Here is a 19,236-nt window from a genome sequence, read left to right as displayed (position 1 = left end):
TTTTATTTAGTGTCTGGAGATCCAAAGGATCTGCCATGTTCCTGACTTCCTGCTAGGCCTTTCTGCATGGGCTTACATGCATTACATCGTAGCATAAGGGCATCATGATTTATTTTATCGTTGATTGGTTTAAGGACTGTTTTGGATAGTTAGGAAATTAAACAGATAATCATTTTATAGCATCCTATTTCTCTTATCATTATTCTTTCCAAACTTCATCCTGCTGGTTTTAAATAAAACTAAGGGTATAGATTGGACACAGTTGAATAGAAGAAAAAAATAGATAACACAGAGATAATTTTTGAGAGTCTATGCAGAAATGGTTAGTTTCACAAAGCATGCTTTAACCCTGGGAAATAGAAAAGATTAGAAAGAAGGATAATTCAAAGTGTTTAAGAAGGGAAAGGAACATGTAGTCAAACTTCCAAGATTCTCTTATTATAGTCCATCTGAATAGATATAGTTCCAGCCAAATTTGTGAATCTTGTTTCCTGACATGGTTGGCTAGGAAAGGTTGACAGAGGTCACCACCATGAGTGCCATTTCTAGCTTAATCATTTGTATCTTTTCATGAGCAGCAGTTAAATCAGTTGTTCTCTTAAACTAAATTAGCTAGGAGAGCACTTCACAATATCAACAAAAATTACCTATAAGATATTCCTAAATATACTTCCAGAAATTGTACTCCCTGCCATCCAAAATGATAAAATCCCCAGGCACATTCTTTGCTGTATTGTACTGCTACTTCAATATATTGTGAAGTAAACCTGAAACATACTAATGAGTTTCCCTCTCCTAATTATTCCCAGTGGCCAGATATTGCATCATTTCTCATATTGATCTACAGTTTTGGTGTTGCTTTGTCAACTACTTCTTCATCAACATTCTTTAATAATATTTGTTTTGATACATATCTGACATAACAAAAACATGAGAATAATGGAAAGATCATTGAGATCTTGCATTGTTGCTAATCATCCCTGTGCCAACAAGAACCTTTCAGTAGCCTCTTGCTTGGCATGTTTCTAGCAAAAGATATAGAGTGATTTATTAGTAACGTAATGTGATTAAAAAAATCTTTGGATTTCCTGATCAGAATAGTATTAGTTATCTCATAGTTATGTCCTCTATTAATTAAGTGGTTTCAGTTTTTAATAATGTGTAGGACTTTCTCTCTTGTCAGTGTTGCTTACTCAGTACTTCAAATTTCCTTTCTGAAAATATCAACGTATTTGTTGTACATCCCAACAGAACTGCTTCAAAAGTTCTTGGGTGCGTCTAGCGGTGTGTGGGCAAGCATTATTGTGAACCAACACCACACCAGAAGTGGTGCCATAGAAAATCCTGCCAAATGTGAAGATGCCAAAGGAGTACTGCTAGTGAAGTTCATGGAGTGTGGTTCAACCATCAATTCAGATGTCTACTGTGAAACATTACGAAAACTCAGATGAGCTGTCCATAACAAGTATTGGAGCATGCTGACTTCCGGTGTGGTATTGGTTTACAATAATGCTCGCCTGCACACTGCTAGACACACCGAAGAACTTTTGAAGCAGTTCCGTTGGTAATGTTTTTGATCACCCCTGGTGCTGAACGACTACTACTAAGGAATTTCAAAGTTTGTAAGATTTTATGACAAGTGCCTCAATTTGAATGGTGATTATGTTGAAAAGTAATATCATGTTGTAGTTTTCTAATGTGTATAATAAAAGTTCTGTAACTGCAAGTGTCTGTCATTGATAACCAAATGAAGGTTTATTTCCAAATTGCCCTTGTAATTTAATATCTTGATTATTATTCCTTTGAAATTATTGTAACTTTTGTTACAGAGTTACTTTTACTAATATAAAAATATTCTGGAAGCACAGAAAATAATCACCTTCTCTTAATCAATGCTCTGTGTTTTGATAGATCAAGTGTTAACGGGATGTGAGATATCTTATGTAATTTAGTAAATATTACCCATTTCTTCAAAGACTTCTCTAAACTTCTATTTTGTCAGCTGGAAGAACAAATTATTTTTTATTATTTCAGAGTCCAGTAACTAACTTAAGCAAGTACAGGGGATTTCTGGTTTCTGCACTGAGCTAAGACCATATTTTCTTACTGAATGATTCATATTCCAGTTCTATTACATAATCATGTAAATTTTAGTTCTCCTTAGGATGAAAATGAGCCAATAACTTTGGACCAATCATTCTTAGCCTGTGAAGTCAGACTTAGATAACAAGCTGGTTGGTCAATTTCTGTCAGAACCAGTGGATCAGTGTGGGGTTGAAATGGAAAAAAAGATCCTGTAACTGTAGGAAAAAGACTTGGAGGGAAAAAGAGTTTTAAATTATAATTAATTAATGATTATAATTAATAAGTATTTAAATGCCAAGTAGGTATAGCTTTGGGTGTCAATACCTACACAAATTTTGATCTCTTTGATAGTTGTTCTTAAATGGCTATTTTCTCAAATTCATTAAAGCAATCAAATATATTTTCTGGGATTTATTTTTTTCTCTCTCACATTTAACAGTTCTCTCCAACTATAATAATTTTAGTGCAAATATTGTAAAATATTATGCAAGATGACTTTTTATCTATAGTTAGCAACAGATTTAAAGGAGAAGGATGGAAATTATGCTAATAATATTTTACCTTTTCATTCAGCATTTTTTTCACAGTCTCCTGCAAAAAACCATCATACATCATCTACAAGTGAGGCTGTTCCACCTCCAAGTCTAACTCAGAACCAAGCATTTTCACTTCCCCCTGGACATGCTGTCTGCTGTTTTATGGATGGTGGAGTAGGTCTTTATAACTTGGGAGCTAAGAAATGGGAATTTCTTAGAGATTTGGTATGTTTGATCTTTTACCTAAACAACAGATTCAGATCAGTTCAGCTGTATTTTATAGTGATATAATCTTATTCTAGAGAGTATTATCAGAACACTATGTGCAATGTAACTCATGCTTGTATACAGATGCCAGTCCTCATTCTGTTGTTTCTATCACCAAAGTTCCATTACTGTGTTTGCATCTTCTACAATCATGGCTATGGGAATCATTAATAGACAATTCTTGGTAGTTCTCTGCTATAACCACTACATGTTTCCATAGTAGCCATTCTTGAAGATATGGATTATCTAATAGAAAATATTTTTGTATATGTGAAGCACTGTAAAAAAATTGCAGTCCAGCAAATATAGCACATAAAGAAAAACAATGAAAGAAATATATTTTCAAATATTTCCCCATTTTGATAAATATAATAAATAACTTAGTGAAAGAATAGTGTCCAGCATGATATTAAACAGTAATTAGCAGCTTTTGTTAGCAATAAGTTAACATAATTTATAGAATGATAATCTACAAGAGTATTGAAAGATCCTATATGGTGTCTGTGATGAATAGATGATACTGTGAAACTTACACAAAGCCCCATTTAGTGGATTTCAATAGACCAAATTTCTATCTGGACATCCCCCTAAATTAATGCAATAATGATTGAATCTGCAGTAGTCTCAAAATAACAGTGTGTCAATTTTATTTTAAATTTAAATTTAAATTAGTTATTTATGTAATTATAGACATTTCTGAAATATTTCCATATTCAATGGATATTCAGAAGTAACACAAGTCTTCTTCCCCAGAATGGTCCATAAGAATAAGATTGCATTGCATTCTGTCAAAAAACATAAAATACTGTCAATCAAGGTATCTCAGTGACAATAATCGTCAATATTTATGGACATTAACAAAACTCTAGGTATGTGTATATTTGCATTTCACAGAAAGCTTTGTACAATCCCAAATGACACATTCCTCATTCGAAAAGAATGACCACAACATCATATTATTTGGATCTGATTCTGGATGAAGGGCAGCCTAGAATTATGAGAATCAATAAATAGATATTTTTTTTTTGCTTTAAGGTGCATTTATTTTAAAAGATAAAACTAGGAGAAAGGAAAACAAATATTATGATATAAAGTATACAAGAAGTGTTCTAATGAGTTTATTTCTGTTCTAGGGTCATGTTGAAACCATCTTTGATTGTAAATTCAAACCTGATAACCCTGACCTTTTAGCTACAGCATCATTTGATGGAACAATAAAAATATGGGATATAACTACTTTAACAGCTATCTGTACCTCTCCTGGTAATGAGGGAGTCATATATTCACTTTCATGGGCTCCAGGTGAGAATATTGGACCTTAAAAAGTTTGGTACACAATTGAAAAGAAAATTCTAATTGGTTGTCGGAGATTTTTTTTCAAACAAATGAGATAGCTGTGTTAATATTTTGCAGAAAAACTATGTGCAGAGCATAAATTGCTAACTTTGCAATCTTACCAACATTCCCCAACATTAGACCTTCAAGAGATTCCCTTGAGACATTCTTAGTGGATTTTGTGAAAAAGTTGATATTTAGCAACAGCAGCGCCTGCACTTTCTGCATCGCATCAGAAAAGCTCATCTTCCTTCCCCTGTCCTGACCACTTTCTACAGGGGGAGGATTGAGAGCATCCTGTCATACAGCATCACAGTCTGGTTTGGAAGCATCACTGCTTCAGATAGGAAGGCGGTGCAGAGAGTGGTGAGGATGGCCGAAAATATCATTGGCAGTTCCCTCCCTCCCATCCAGGACATAGCACAGAAGTGTTGTTTGAACAGGGTCTGTAAGATTATCTGGGACACTAATCATCCTCTTCACAACCTTCTTTTCCTTGTTACCTTCTGGGAGGAGGCTTCGTGGTATCCGTAGCAGAACATCCAGATTCAGCCATACTTTAATTCCATATACAGCATTAACCTCGTGAACTCTCAGGCTTTCTCCTTCCATTATATATTTTATTGTTATGTACATGTAGGGGTGTGGGTCTATACATATGGGGTTTTTTTTACAAATTTTATTGATTTTCTAATATTATATTCACATATTTGAAAAGCAACGTGGTGGCTGGTTAGTAGTAATTCAGTTACATACAGATATCATTAGTACAGATTTCAAATTGCTACCATAAACATTTCTTGTTTTTCCCTTCATATATATTGTCTATTTGTAAATTTAAAAACAAGTTTTATCCTATCAATCACATAGCAAATAACTTTCTTACATATATCCATAGTTTTTAGTTTACACATATTCTAATAGTTTTAACATACAATCTTTTAGACAATGACCTAATAGATTTTTCTATTTTAATTTCCACTAACATTTAGATTTAACATTTGATATTTATCATTCCCAAGATTTTTAGTATACTCCCAATTCATCTATCGCCATTCCTCACAAAATCTAATGTTCAAAATACACACCCCGTTTACTTAACTTCTTACCCTCTATGTCAACAAATTAAGGATACAATATGATATCCTTCCTTTTTGCTAATTTTCAGGTTTTTTTAAGTAGTAATCAAAATTTCTTTTTATTTCAATATTTAATACTTCCTCTCTTCCTCTTTGTATCTGCTGTCTCTGGCTTAAACTGATAATTTTTGTTTTTAACATTCCATATAGACCTAATTATTACTTTCAACAATACGTTTTAGCTTATCTACATTACTCACCTTTACATGACCTTTATGCACAAATCAATATTCAAATTAGCTATTAGTATTTATACTGTTAAATTTTAATGACCAAATTTTTTTCTTTATCTCAGTTCATAACAATGTCTTGTGTTCAACATACACATCTTATCTATTTAAGTGCATTGTATTTCAGATTTCAATAAAATGGTCGAAACTCCATTCTTCTTGAGTCTTATTCTGGCTTTTTTCCTTTGCCAAATCATCTTCCATGTCCTTGTTTTTGGGTCATCGAACCAATCTCCTTGTAATATCATGTATATTAATTGATATTGGCAAAACCATCTGGTCGCCATTTTTTTGAGAGGATTTGTAGGTCTAGTGGGTCGTCTCTTTATTCTTCCATATCGACGTGGTTATTCTGAATTGTTTGTCTTCTCATCCAGCTGTTCTTTTTCTAGATCCTCTAGTTCTTTCTGAGTTGTATGAGAAACCTTTTCCTTTTTCCAAGTTGTCAATGTCTTTTTTGGATTTTCAAATATCAATATTTGTTGAATAGTAGATTCTTCTGTCATAGAATTTGAATGTTTCATTTTTTCTATTGTATTTTGTATAGATGATTCTTTAGTTGTGGTCAAAGTTTGGGCTTTCATATCTGGGCTGTCTTCTTGTTCCTTCCCATAGCCTCTTAGTATTTCATTGGTTGTGGTAAGAATTTGGATTAGTGTTTTCAACATAGCGAGAATTTGTTGATCTTCATCCATAAATAAATTTTGTTCCTGGTCTTCTTCCATATTGGTATTTTAAGCTAAAGGCTTTACACTTAGAAAATCCAAAAGAAAGATATTTTTTTTCTAGGTAGGGAACACAAAGCCTTTCGCAGCTGTTATTTCAAAGTTCTCAAGGTTATGTATCTTATCTATTTCCCTGGGCAGTCAGCCAGGCCCCTTTTAAAGTTTCTCTTTGAGTTCCAAAGTTGTCTTAATCTTTTTAGTTTTTCTTTTTCTTTTTTCTATAAGAAAGAATCCAGATTTCCAACAGAAGTAGACAATGAAAAATAAGAAATAAAAAAATCTTTCAGTCCACATGCTTTGAGAAATAAAGTTCCAATTGGGATTGAGTTACTTTTTCAACGCTTAAAACGCCTCTGGGTATTTAGTCGCTGTTCTTTCTGGAGGGAAATATTGTAGCCAATATTTCCTCTCTTTTTTCCTTTAATACATATTGTCTCTTATCTAAATTAACATACTTCTTATTTTATCTATCAATTATTTAATGGTTTCCTTGCATTTGTCAATACTTTCATATATTTTATTTATTTTAAAATTTCATCTTTAAGACATCAATCACCTTATAAATTTTCCCAGCTTTAATTTGCATTAATATTAAAGTTAAACGTTTGAAGTTTCTCATTTTCATATTTCTAGGTGACCCCACTCCCCTTTATCACAATTCTCTCCAATTCCTAATAATCTAGATACACATCCTATCTATCTCAATTTCATAACAACAGGTTAATAATACAATATAGTATTCTTGTTTTTATTATAATTTCCATATACTGTAAATTCAATATCCAAAATTTCTCCCCTTTCAACATTTAATACATCTTTTCTCTTCTCATTTATATCTGCTCTCTCGTGCTTAGACTTATAATTTTATTTTTATCACTACATCCAAGTATATTAGTTACATTATATCACTCCTAACATAAGTACATCTTAATCAATTTTATTTAAACAGTTCAATATTTCAATTTAACTGTTGATATTCCCACATCAAAGTTTTTTTAATTAGCCAATATTTTTATCTGCACATCAAAACAGTCTCTCATAATCCAAATAAAATCCTGTCTATTTAGATATTTTCCATTTCAGGCCTCTTAAATATGTCCATTCTTCTTCAATCTTATTCTGGCTTTTTTCCTTTGCCATATCAATTTTCTGTTTCTGCTTCAGGGTCATCAGAGAGTTCTTGTGTTGTAGTATCATATTGAAGTGACCCTCCAATCTCTATTTTTGAAGAGTTGACAGGTCTGATAAAGATACCAAATCTTCTCATTATTTTCTACTCTTGGCGTAATTGTCCTGGACTTTCTATTTTTTCTTCCTTCTGTTTCTCATTTTGATCTTCAAATTCCTTCTGCTTTATGTAACAAATTTTTTGCTCCATCCATTTTGTCAGGTTTTCCTCCAATTTTTCTCTTCTCTGTGCTTGTTGAGTAGTTAAATCTTCTGTCAGAGTATTTGATTGTTCAATTTCTTCTGTTATGTTCTGTCCCAATAAATTGTTTCTTTTAGGGAAACTGCCTGTTAATCTCTTTTCAATTGTTTCTTCTGTTTTAGAAGAACAGAGCCAAATTTTCAAATAAGGATAGGAAGTAAGGAGTAAATGGTCAAAAGCTTTTAGTCCTGGAGGTTCAATTGACGCTGATTCTGAAGGGAGGGTTGAAATCCCCCTTCCCTCTGCAGGGGGGAAAGTACTTAGCAGCTTATTTAGGTCGAAAGAAGAAGATTGGAGTATAAGAGTATAAGAGAGTATAAGAGAGGTTGATCTTACCCAGTCTCTTCCACGCTGCTTTAATGTTGCCTGGTGGTAAGTGTGGCTTTGGCTGTCTGCAGCCTAGTGACCGGCTGTATTGCTGGTTCAAAGGGAATGCAGACACTAATGGGAGAGTTGCAGCTCCCCCACGTTCTTGCTGGTCGCCCCTCCAAGGTGACTCTTCGGCCCTTTTAGGACCCCCCAGCAATGCGAACCTGGACGTGGAAGACGAGAGACGTCCTCCAAACTTCCAGAACCGCAGTGTTGGCAAACCGGAAGCCCTATTATTCCAATATGTTCCCTTTTGTTAAAGTTCACAATTGAGTTCAGGATATTAATAAATACAGCCAGTTCAATTCTTCAGTCATTGCTTCCTAATAAGTGAATAAAATTATAATGACCTGTACATAGCAATGCTTTTGACAGAGCGTGCTGCAAAAAGGAGACATCACAATAATTATGTTAACGAATTTAATTGATAGAAAATGTAGAACTCAGTTTAGTATAGAATTTACCATTATTTGGAATGTATTGTGGACATTAATAATAGCTGTTATGGATTACATGGGTAATCGTAAAATATTATCGAAATGTGGTAAATTATTCAACTTGATTGCAAAAGACTACCAGTTTCATAAAATGTTAATAGATATGTATCTTGATTAAGAATACAAGTTATTGTTCTAAGCAAACATTGAAAGACAAAACAATACTGTATTCTTCCCATTTATTTCTTAATAGATGGATTTTTTGACATTATTTTTTAATAATGTGAAATGTGCATTTGAAACTGAACATAGTACAACTTCTAAATCTTGTATCAATATAAGGAGAAATTGAAGACTGATGTGCCATCAAGTCAGTGACCACATGGAAAATTTTTTGCAGAAGGAGCTTTCCTTTATAGTGGTGGGATTCAAATATGTGAACAACCAGTTCTCTGTGTGGATGCCGCTTCCGGAAGTCCATTCTGGGCCTGGGCAACAAAAAATTAGCTACCCGTTCTGCCAAACTGGTGCGAACCAGTTGAATCCCACTACTGGTCCTTTAGAACTTCTAATGGTGTATCAATCACTTCTGTAACTGAGCACAACTTGCTAACAAACAATTAGAGAAGCTTTTGTCAGGTAGAAGATTATGAATGAGTTTGTAGATTTAGAAGTGCCCTTTCAATTCAAGAAAAGTCTACTTTTCACAGTGTTATTGACTAAAATACTGAAATAGGAAAGGAAGGATAAATGTGTGTACAATGAATCTTCTGTATTTTTATTTCTTTATTCTATAAAGGGGACTTGAATTGTATAGCTGGTGCAACTTCAAGAAATGGTGGTTTCATCTGGGATGTGTCACGAGGAAAAATGATAACTCGCTTCAGTGAGGTAAGTTCTTTATTTTGCTTGTTTTTACGGTTTATTCAAAAAATGTTACATCAATTTATACACAGTGTACTAATAACCTATTAACTAAGTGAATGAATGAATGTGTCTGTATTTCTCCAAAAAGCCTAAATATTTTACTGTGTTTTTTATGAAAGGAAACAAAAATTTCCTGTTAAAGAAATGGAACTAAAATAGCTTGTAGAGGGTACAAGAATAACTCAGTGTAGCCATCTCAGTGCAGCCTTCTCTGCACAGTGTGGTATCTGAAAGATGTTGAGTATCACTGGGTTTTGCTTGAATATTAAAATATCCTGTGGTGTCCTTATGAGTTCTCTGTAGCCATTACCCATTACTTATAATGGTACTTTTATGATTTCTTTTAAGGAGCTTTAAAGTATTGGCCTAATCTAATTATTTATTGGAATTCAGAAAAAAAATGTTGTAGAGAGTTAAAGATCTATTTTATTTTGGCATATCTTTAGGGCTAGTTAAAAGATTTCATAATAGCTACACAGGATATTAATTCTCACTTAGCTCTATTTAGTGTTCTATTTTATTTTTAGATTGCTGAGTGTGAACGGAATGAGTTTTGATTTGCGGTTTTTCTAAGAGCTCCCTGGCAGGATAATATAAGGGTTGGTTATTAACATAATTGTTACAAGTGAAATTAAAAAGATTCTACATGGTATTAATGGTAATTTTTTCTGTGTAAAACTGCTGTCTGGTCTGATTAACAAATTGCTACAGTATACTGAGAAGCAGCTTGTAGTTCAAAGAAGGGACTCTTTGAATAGCTTGTAGTTCAAAGAAACCTGAAAGCAAAGGTTTCCTGACTCTTTCAGGCCACTGAACAAATAACCAGGGAGTGCAGTTTGGCAAAGGAGTTCAACTGACAAGAAAGAGGGCAAATAAAATAGTGTAATGAAGATGAAAAAGCAATTGATTAATTGCTATTTGGGCTATTTCCTAAATATTAGTGATTGTTCATTGCATGTGATAGGAACATTGTTTGCTGTGGATTAGTTCAGTAAGCTTCAGGATGCATATACAGGTAGTCTTTGACTTACAACTGCAATTTGGATCAGAACTTTTATTATGGTCGTCATAATAAATCTGGCTGCCCCTATTGACTTTGCTTATAAGAAGCCCTCTGAGAAGGTTGCAAATGGTGATCACATGATTCCAGGATGCTGTAACCATGAATTTTGTGCCTGAATTTTGATCATGTGACTGGGGACACTGCAACGGTTGTAAGTGTGAGATTGGTTGTACGTAAGTCACTTTTTTCAGTGCCATTGTAACTTCAAATGATTGTTAAACAAATAGTTGTAAGTCAAGGACTATCTCATTGTCAGTGAGCTCACTGAGTAAGCAAAGAGGAGCTTAGCTGAGCACCTGCTCCACACTCTCCCCCAAAAATCATGGTGGTATTTAATTTCCATTCTGAAAGAGAAAGTAAAGAAATCAGAAGCAAAACTGTCCATATGCCACTATCTTAAGGAAGGTAGTGTTAGACACAAAAACAGACACAAATTGAAATCCACTCTGTTTGAGTTACAAATAGAAAAGAAATTTATTAGACTTCACAACAAAGTCTAAAAAGTAACAGTTTGCAAAGCGTGGTGGATACAGGAAGGCAAACAATGCAATGTTGCCAAGCACTGAACCACACCCCAAATTCCAAAATCACATATTATTATACATCCTATCACGACGCCCCATTCCCTCCCCCATGGCCACATTGGCTTAGGCTTTGGAAGTTACAATCTATCAGAAGCGCCTAAACAGAATACATTATCTCTGCCCCTGTTTGCTTACATTATACTAATAAGATCCTTCCCCTACTATCCTGTTTACTCAGACCATATATGTACATGCTTATCAATTTTAGAGGAGAGATGTCTCCCATCTTCTACACCTGTCAGATCAAGTAGCGGTACCAGGCACCAGAAGGTACTTAAAAACAATTCCTAGATGGTGACTCACACTTGGCCCCTATTGTAACTCCTGTTCTCCCCCTCCCTCCACTTGAGGCTTGTATTTTTCCGCATATACTCAAAGCATCTACTCAGGCAATTGATTATAAAATTATAATTATAAAATATGAAATATGATTACATGATAATATTAAAAGCATATATATTTTTATTTTTAAATTTCCTCGCTACTTCCAGTTATTTTCCACAGTAGGGTATTCTTAAATGTCACACAAGGAATATTTATAGAGAGACAATACTCCAAGAAGTATCACTATGGAGGAGGAAGAATTTAAAAAGATAGTCTAAGTCTATCAAAAACCTTTAATTCTTTAACCACATTAGGGTTTTTGGATGTGTGTGTGTGAAAAAGAAAGTGATGAATATAATGGTCCAATTTACAGGAAGTTGGTAGAAGTACACAGAAAGGGAGAGAAAAAAATATTAATTGTAGAGTAATGCTAGAGATTAATATACTAAATTATAAATAATGATCTCTTCCTGTCATCCCTTCTCTCCAGACCAGCCATTATAGAACTTTCAAAAAAAGTCAGCACACCATGGGATACTTCAGTTACCTTAGCTTTTTCAACCACGTTTTCAGTCTGCCCCAAATTCCCCAGGGATTTCACTGACTATTTCATTTTTCAGGCAAAACAGAGATAAATCTCATGGATATTTTTTAAAATTACATTTATATCCCGCCCATCTCCGAAGACTCAGGGCGGCTTACAAGCTTAGCAGTAGCCTTCATTCTATGCATATGCCTGCTTGTTAGGGCTTTCACACACACCCCAAGCGGCATCAACTTCCCTCCGCCCTGTGCGTTCCCACAGAGAGGGCCTCCTCAGGGTGCCAACGGTCAGAGAATGTAGATTGGTGATTGTCCAATAGGACTCTGAGATCTCTCTTACAGTTACTACTATTGAGCAAGGTACCACCTATACTATACCTGTGCATTTGATTTTTCCTGCCTAAATGTAGAACCTTACTTTTTTCACAATTGAATTTCATTTTGTTAGATAGTGCCCAGTGTTCGAGTCTGTCCAGATCCTCCTGTATCTTAAGCCTGTCTTCTGGAATATTGGCTATTCCTGCCAGCTTGGTGTTGTCTGCAAATTTGATGAGTTCCTCATCTATCCCCTCATCCAAATCGTTGATGAAGATGTTGAAGAGCTGCACAGACCTCTTCTAGATTTTCCTCTTGCCTTTCTGAGTTAACTCCTTGGTCTGTCATTGAGCAAGAATTGACTTTGTAGGGAAGCATATTATCATTTGATGTATATTTAACATGTTCTACCTTTATTTACCAATTATATAATATTTGTATGCAATTTCACATGGCAAGGTTTGGGGAAACTTACAACAGAAAAAATATATTTTTAAAATCATAAGATTAAAACATCGCCTGGCCCGCACTGCCTCCGCTGCCCGCATTGCGCAGCCCCGCCATATAGAGTGGGCTTTGCTGCTCCCACAGCACCAGCCGCACCAGCTCCAGCCCCAGGGAGGGGAGCCCGCCGCCAACACCCTTCGCACCTGTGACTGCAGCAGCACTGCCCCCCCACCCCCCGCCTCCTGCGCCTGCCAAGATGAGAGTTCCAGCACCTTTTTTTTTTATAAAAAAGCACTGCTTCTATCTATTGTATTCCTTTTAATTCAATCAGAAGTTGCCATCCATATATTCACAATGGTTTTCTGATATGTCCCTCCCTCATTTCTCATTGGAATGATTTGCAATGATACTTCCAGAATCTATCCAATAAGATTTTTAACATGTACATGTCTAGTTAAAAAAACATGTAACTTCTTTAATTTTATGTCACAGCATATGTTATAAAGACTTAAATGTGTGTCATTAGTTGCTGCTTATATCTCCAAGTATCTGCAAAAAACATTAAGTATCCATATTTCTATTTAGAATTTTTGAAATTATAGGCAAAAAGTAGGTAACTATATACTGCTTACATGTTTACACATATTCACTTTATATTTTGTTACTAGAATATATAAAACTTCTGTAAGAAGTTGTCTCAAGCTAACCGAAGTTTCATATCATATGAATTGCAGAATTCTTCAGTGATGGGCATCTAGTGTGTAATTCAATTTGTAGCAGCACTTTATATACCCCAGCGTTGATTACACTCATAGCTAGAGTCTATGAGGGAAAGTCTAATGGTATAAATTAAATATAATTTAATTTGAATTCCATTGAGTAAGTTTCCCACCTTTTCTCTTAAAGAGCATCTTGTACCTTTTAAAATGCAAGCATCTTCCTAAATGACAGAGTCTATAATTCATATGTACGTCATTCAGTATATAGTAAAGTGTCAAATCTTTGCAGTTTCAGCCAGCCATGTTGATTTCTGGGTCTCATATCAGTAAAGCTTGGATATTTATTTTAAAGCCCACTACTGTAGCTCAAAATATCATATTTAATCAGTAATTATATTTTAAATATTAATTTAAGAATTTGGTAGTATTATGTTACCTGACATACAAATTCCAAGTTTTAATAGGTCGTTATATGCTTTAAAACTATTTTTATTAAGAAATTTAATAAATGAGCATATAAGAATATTCCATAATTAGTTTGGGATCTGTACATATAATTTTGTTCTAATGTTATTTATAACGCTATGTACAACTTTCAAAAGAAGTGCTTTAGAATATATGAAAACAAAGATAAGGCATATTGTTCCAGTAATTAAAGAAGTCCGCTTTTTCCAAGTCCATATGGTAGCTTCAGATGTTGCTTGTAACAGTCCTCTCATGCTTCATTATTTTTTCCTCCTCATATTGAAGCAACTACACATGTTTGCATGCCTGTATAACTGGAAACAGCTTCCAACGCAGCTGTGCTTCCCTGAAAAAAACGATGGAACTGCTTCCACATTTTAAAAAGAAGTGTTGTATAAATGTGCTTGCATGTTCAGAAATGCTCCCTTTTAAGAATTTTCACCCCACTAGTTAAATCAGTCATTCACTCAGTCCTTCAGTGACTAGTATTCTATTTAGAAAACATAAACGTTAGAACATGTCAGATTAAAGATGATGCAAATATTATAAAATTGGTAGTAAAATAATAAATGGAAATGTCTAAGTGTTCAATGTAATATAATTTTACAGACAATAAAACAACCTTTGACCACATTTAAAGAAACAGAACCATACTAGCTAGCTAACAATTATATATAAATAATTGTATATAAAACAATTGTATATAAAACCTACACATTTAATTAATAAGGGGATTACAAAATATAACAATGCCTTTCATTGAATGAACAGTAAAGTAAAACATGTCATTTCTTCCACTACCTCTTCAACACAAGAATAGAATCTAGATAGAGGACTTTCCCAAATTTTCTATGAAACATAGCTGGAGAAATGAGAAAGACATACCAGCATATCAAAGTCAATATGGTAATAAAGTTCTTTCTAGGACAAGGGGGAAAGTTTGTAGATACATGGATAAATAAGAGGAAAAGGAGTGAACTATTTCTTATTGATAGGCATTTTAAATTTTTTTGAAGCATGGGAAGAATGGAATCTTCTGCATTGCATGGAGTCATAAAGATTCCAAAAGGATAGCAACCTGCAGTGGTGATGGATTCTGGTAAGTCTCATTTGAAACGAGTTTAATTATTTGCCACATAATTCTTGATTATACATAATTGTATGGCATTTTAGGAAATTATAACTTGACAAGGCATTTCATGTCCAGGAATGTTAAGTTGTTTTTCTTCCAAATATGCATATGATGTTAAAGATTTCATTTATTTGTATGTTTGTTTTATTAGACTTACATCTACTGCAATCTTGGTGGTTTACAATATGTCAGTACAGATATAATATTTGTAAAATAGTTATGAAAGGCAACAGGGTGGGGTTGATCAAATTTCTGAGTAAAGACTTTTCCAAAAGCAACAACACCAACAGGAAAACAGTACCTGCTTCATCTTGTGGAAGTAGGTTATCACAAACTCTTTTTTGCACTGATCAGATATATCAAAACTGGTGTTGTTGTTGTTAGCTGCGAAGTCGTGTCCAACCCATCGCGACCCTATGGACAATGTTCCTCCAGGCCTTCCTGTCCTCTACTATCTTCTGGAGTCCATTTAAGCTCACGCCTACTGCTTCAGTGACTCCATCCAGCCACCTCATTCTCTGTCGTCCCCTTCTTCTATTGCCCTCAATCTTTCCCAGCATTAGGCTCTTCTCCAGTGACTGGTAGGAGTCCAGTGACTAGTAGGAGAAGATAATCCTTCAAGTATTCTGGTGCCAAGCAACATAGGGCTTTAAAGCCAAAGCTAGCTTTAGTTTTGGCTTTAAATTGCACTGAGAATCTAGATAGCAGCAGTAATGGTCTTATGATGTGATAATGAATATAATTCTGAATACCATTTTTCCAAGCCTGCAAAATAATGGTATTTTCTCTATTAATGGAGAAAAAATATTTTTTTTCTATTAAAAATAGAAATAATATTTTCTCTATTAATTGTGTAAAAAATGTGAGGCATCAAATTCCAGCACTTGCATTCCTTCAGATAAGTTGAACTGAGAGAAAATGAATGGCCCAAGTTGACCCAGTAAGATTCCTTGGCTGAAGATGAACCTGGGACTGTCTGATTCTAATCACCATTTTATATTCCCTGCATCTTTTTGGTTTATTGTATAGGCATAATTTCATAATATGTTGCTCACTTTGGTATAATCTAGAGCTCCATTGCTAAATCTCCTTGTCAGCCTTAAAAAAATCTGGCTATATTTTCTGATGAAATGCTGACTAATAAAAGATTATGATGTAGAATTGCATGTTACCTTGAAAAAAGGCAATGACACAGATTTATCACTAACATAAATAATATTCCAGAGGAATGATTTGTATGTATTCACACATACAATGCATCATAGGATCATTTGCTTTGTTTCATGTGGTTGATAGAATAGTCTTCTTTTGTTATTATATATTTCTAAGAATTTTTGGAATTTAATATTTATTACAGTAACTTTAGTTGCATACTCTGATAAAAACCCTATTAATGTTTGATATGTTTTTTCATGTTGTAATTCAGCATTATTCAGACAATTGATGGCAAAATTCTCCATAAGTACAAACACCCAGCTGCAGTTTTTGGCTGTGACTGGAGTCAAAACAACAAGTGAGTTATTATTACATATAGTTCCTTATATATTTATCTCATAGCACCAAAAAGAATTGATACTGAAATCATTGTCACTTATGTAATATTTATTAGTTTAGGTTATTTTTTCTAGTATTATGACATTGTCAGATAATTTCGACATGAACTTTGTCTTGTATTGCCTTTTTTCCAGTGATACAACTCTTCATTATTGTTTCATTAAGTGTGACATGTTCTAGTTGTTTAACAGTTATGAAAAAGCATTCTCTATTCTCTACATTTTAACCATATTCACATGTAGCATCAAGAGTTAAGGTTAATATTGATAAAATTGACTGGAGTATGCTTAATATAATTATTTCAATTAATTAAAATAGTATTTGCTGACTCATTAGTTTATTTTTATCTTTGTCTCATGATGACTGGCAGTTATAACTGCTTTCTTAGCATCTCAGATTGGAATAGAAGCTATGGGAACTTTCACTATAATATTTTTTTAAAAAAAAAATCCAAGGCAAAAAAATGGATGTCATGTGCTGTGACATCAGAATTTTGAAAGTATGCTTTGTATTTGCCACTTGAAAGCAGGTTTGCAAGCACATAAAATCAGCTATGCTGACAAAATTGTTCAAAATTATGTTTAGACTTAGCTATGCCAGCTTCTTTTCTTTTCTATTCTATTCTTTTTTGGCATTGTTTTATAGTTTTACAATTTTGACAGAGTAAAGATGAAAAGAAATTTTCCTCTGACATCCTTTATTTTATTCGTAACATTTCTTTATTTTGTTCTTCATCCAAGGCCAATTATAATATAAAAAACCATTATAAAACAGTAAGTATAAACACAAAAAAGTATTGCTACAAATTTTCCACTAAGGAAATTAGCATTATTTTAATAATAATAATAATAATAATAATAATAATAATAATAATAATAATAATAATAATAATAATAATAATAATAATAATAATAATAATTTTATTTATATACCGCCCTTCTCCCGAAGGACTCAGGGCGGTGTGGCAAAGGACTCAACTGCATGTGGCAAAAAAGGAAGTTGATCTCAACTATAGTTGAAAACTGAGCTTGCCAATGTTTGTGCTGGACTAGCCTATAGAAAAAAGGCATTTAGAAATGTTAGACTTAATTTGGTTTGGATACAACAAAAAGCTTCCCAAGGAGATAATGAAATATATAAGAAAAAACTGAAAAGTGTTTCTTTAGGTAACTTCTCTATTTTTTTTTTTGTATATCAGTTTTCAGACTGAATTGGATTAGATAATAAATAGTAAAGCCTTTTAAAAATCAGATTTATTTACATTTTCAATATTATTTTAGGGAAAAAAACATTTGTTTTAGCAATCAAGACAATAATATGCTAATAGTGAAACATTTTGTAATGATTTTTAGATGTTTCATATGTGCTGGCAATGCTGTAAACGCCAACAATACTGGAAAATAATTGATTGTTTATATCTCATAGTTTGTGTATTTACTATGTTTATTGAAAGCCAATAATATTTCAAATGAATATATTTAATTCTTATATAGTATTTTTTTCTAAATAGTTATAGTAATTTTTTTCTAAACAGTTAAATAGCCTCAAGTGTCTATATTGTGCTGGGAACACAGAAGATAACTCTAAGCAAAATATTTACTGAAAGATTTATTGGAAATAGTAGGACTTGTATGCTTCCAAAATGTTTTGAGGAGGTATTTTGGAATAAAGAGTGCAGTATCTCTTTAAAATAGCAGCATTTGTTTGGGGGGGGGGCTTTTCTACGTATCTAAAAAACAAACACAGTTTCTATAATGAGTCAGTTAATTAAAACTTTATATCTTTAAGGCACTCATTAAAATAGTGCAACTTTTTTTAGGTTGCATGGAAACTTGAAAAAGAGATGTGGCAATTTTTAATTACATGCTGCAGTTTGTATCCGTGCATCCCAAAGCATTTCTAAAAGATTTTAAAGCAGTTATAGTACCAGAAAATAATTAGAATAGAATAGAATAGAGCTGGAAGGCACCTTGGAGGCCTTCTAGTCCAGCCCCCTGCTCAAGCAGGAGAACCTATACCATCTCTGAAAAGTGAATGTCTAGCCTTAAAAATGTCCAGTGATGGAGCGCCCACGATTTCTGGGGGGGTAAGTTGTTTCACTGGTTGATTGTCCTCACTGTCAAGAAGTTTATCCTTAATTCCAGGTTGCTTCTCTTTTTGATCAGTTTCCAATCATTGTTTCTCGTCCTTCCTTCTGGTGTTTTAGTGAACAACCTGCCCCCCCCGCCTTGTGGCAGCTCCTCAGATACTAGAACACTGCTATCATGTCTCCCCTATTTCTTCTTTTCTTTAGACTAGCCAAACCCAAGTCCCGTAGCTGTTCTTCATATGTTTTAGTCTCCAGGCCTTTGATCATCTTTGTTGCTCTTCTCAGAATTTTTTCCAAACTCTCAACATCTTTTTTGTGATATGGTGACCAAAATTGGCTGCAGTATTCCAGGTGTGGTCTTACTAGGGTTTTATAAAGCAGTACTAATACTTCGCATGATCTTGATTCTATACCTCTGTTTATACAATCCAGGATTGTATTAGCTTTTTTGGTTGCTGCTGCACACTGCTGGCTCATAGTCAAGTGAATGTTCACTAGGACTCCAAGATCCCTTTCATAGTT

The 19,236-nt window shown here is 33.8% G+C and overlaps 1 protein-coding gene across 1 annotated transcript in view; it reads left to right on the top strand.

Annotated features, from left to right (window-relative positions):
- Positions 1-19,236, top strand: part of WDR17 (WD repeat domain 17) — a gene marked incomplete at its 5' end in the record, with an annotated part of 133,002 nt that overhangs the window by 38,622 nt on the left and 75,144 nt on the right. The window contains 5 exons of the mRNA XM_081332409.1: positions 2,659-2,846; positions 4,022-4,190; positions 9,352-9,443; positions 14,956-15,038; positions 16,498-16,584. Of these exons, the coding sequence (XP_081188535.1) occupies positions 2,659-2,846; positions 4,022-4,190; positions 9,352-9,443; positions 14,956-15,038; positions 16,498-16,584 (619 nt within the window). The remainder of the gene's footprint in view (positions 1-2,658; positions 2,847-4,021; positions 4,191-9,351; positions 9,444-14,955; positions 15,039-16,497; positions 16,585-19,236) is intronic.

Source organism: Vipera berus, assembly GCF_964194415.1.
Source record: "Vipera berus genome assembly, chromosome: 7".
In the NCBI taxonomy this organism is placed as follows: Eukaryota; Metazoa; Chordata; class Lepidosauria; order Squamata; family Viperidae; genus Vipera; species Vipera berus.
Note: the sequence above shows the minus strand (reverse complement) of the source record. Positions and strands in the feature narration are given on the sequence as shown.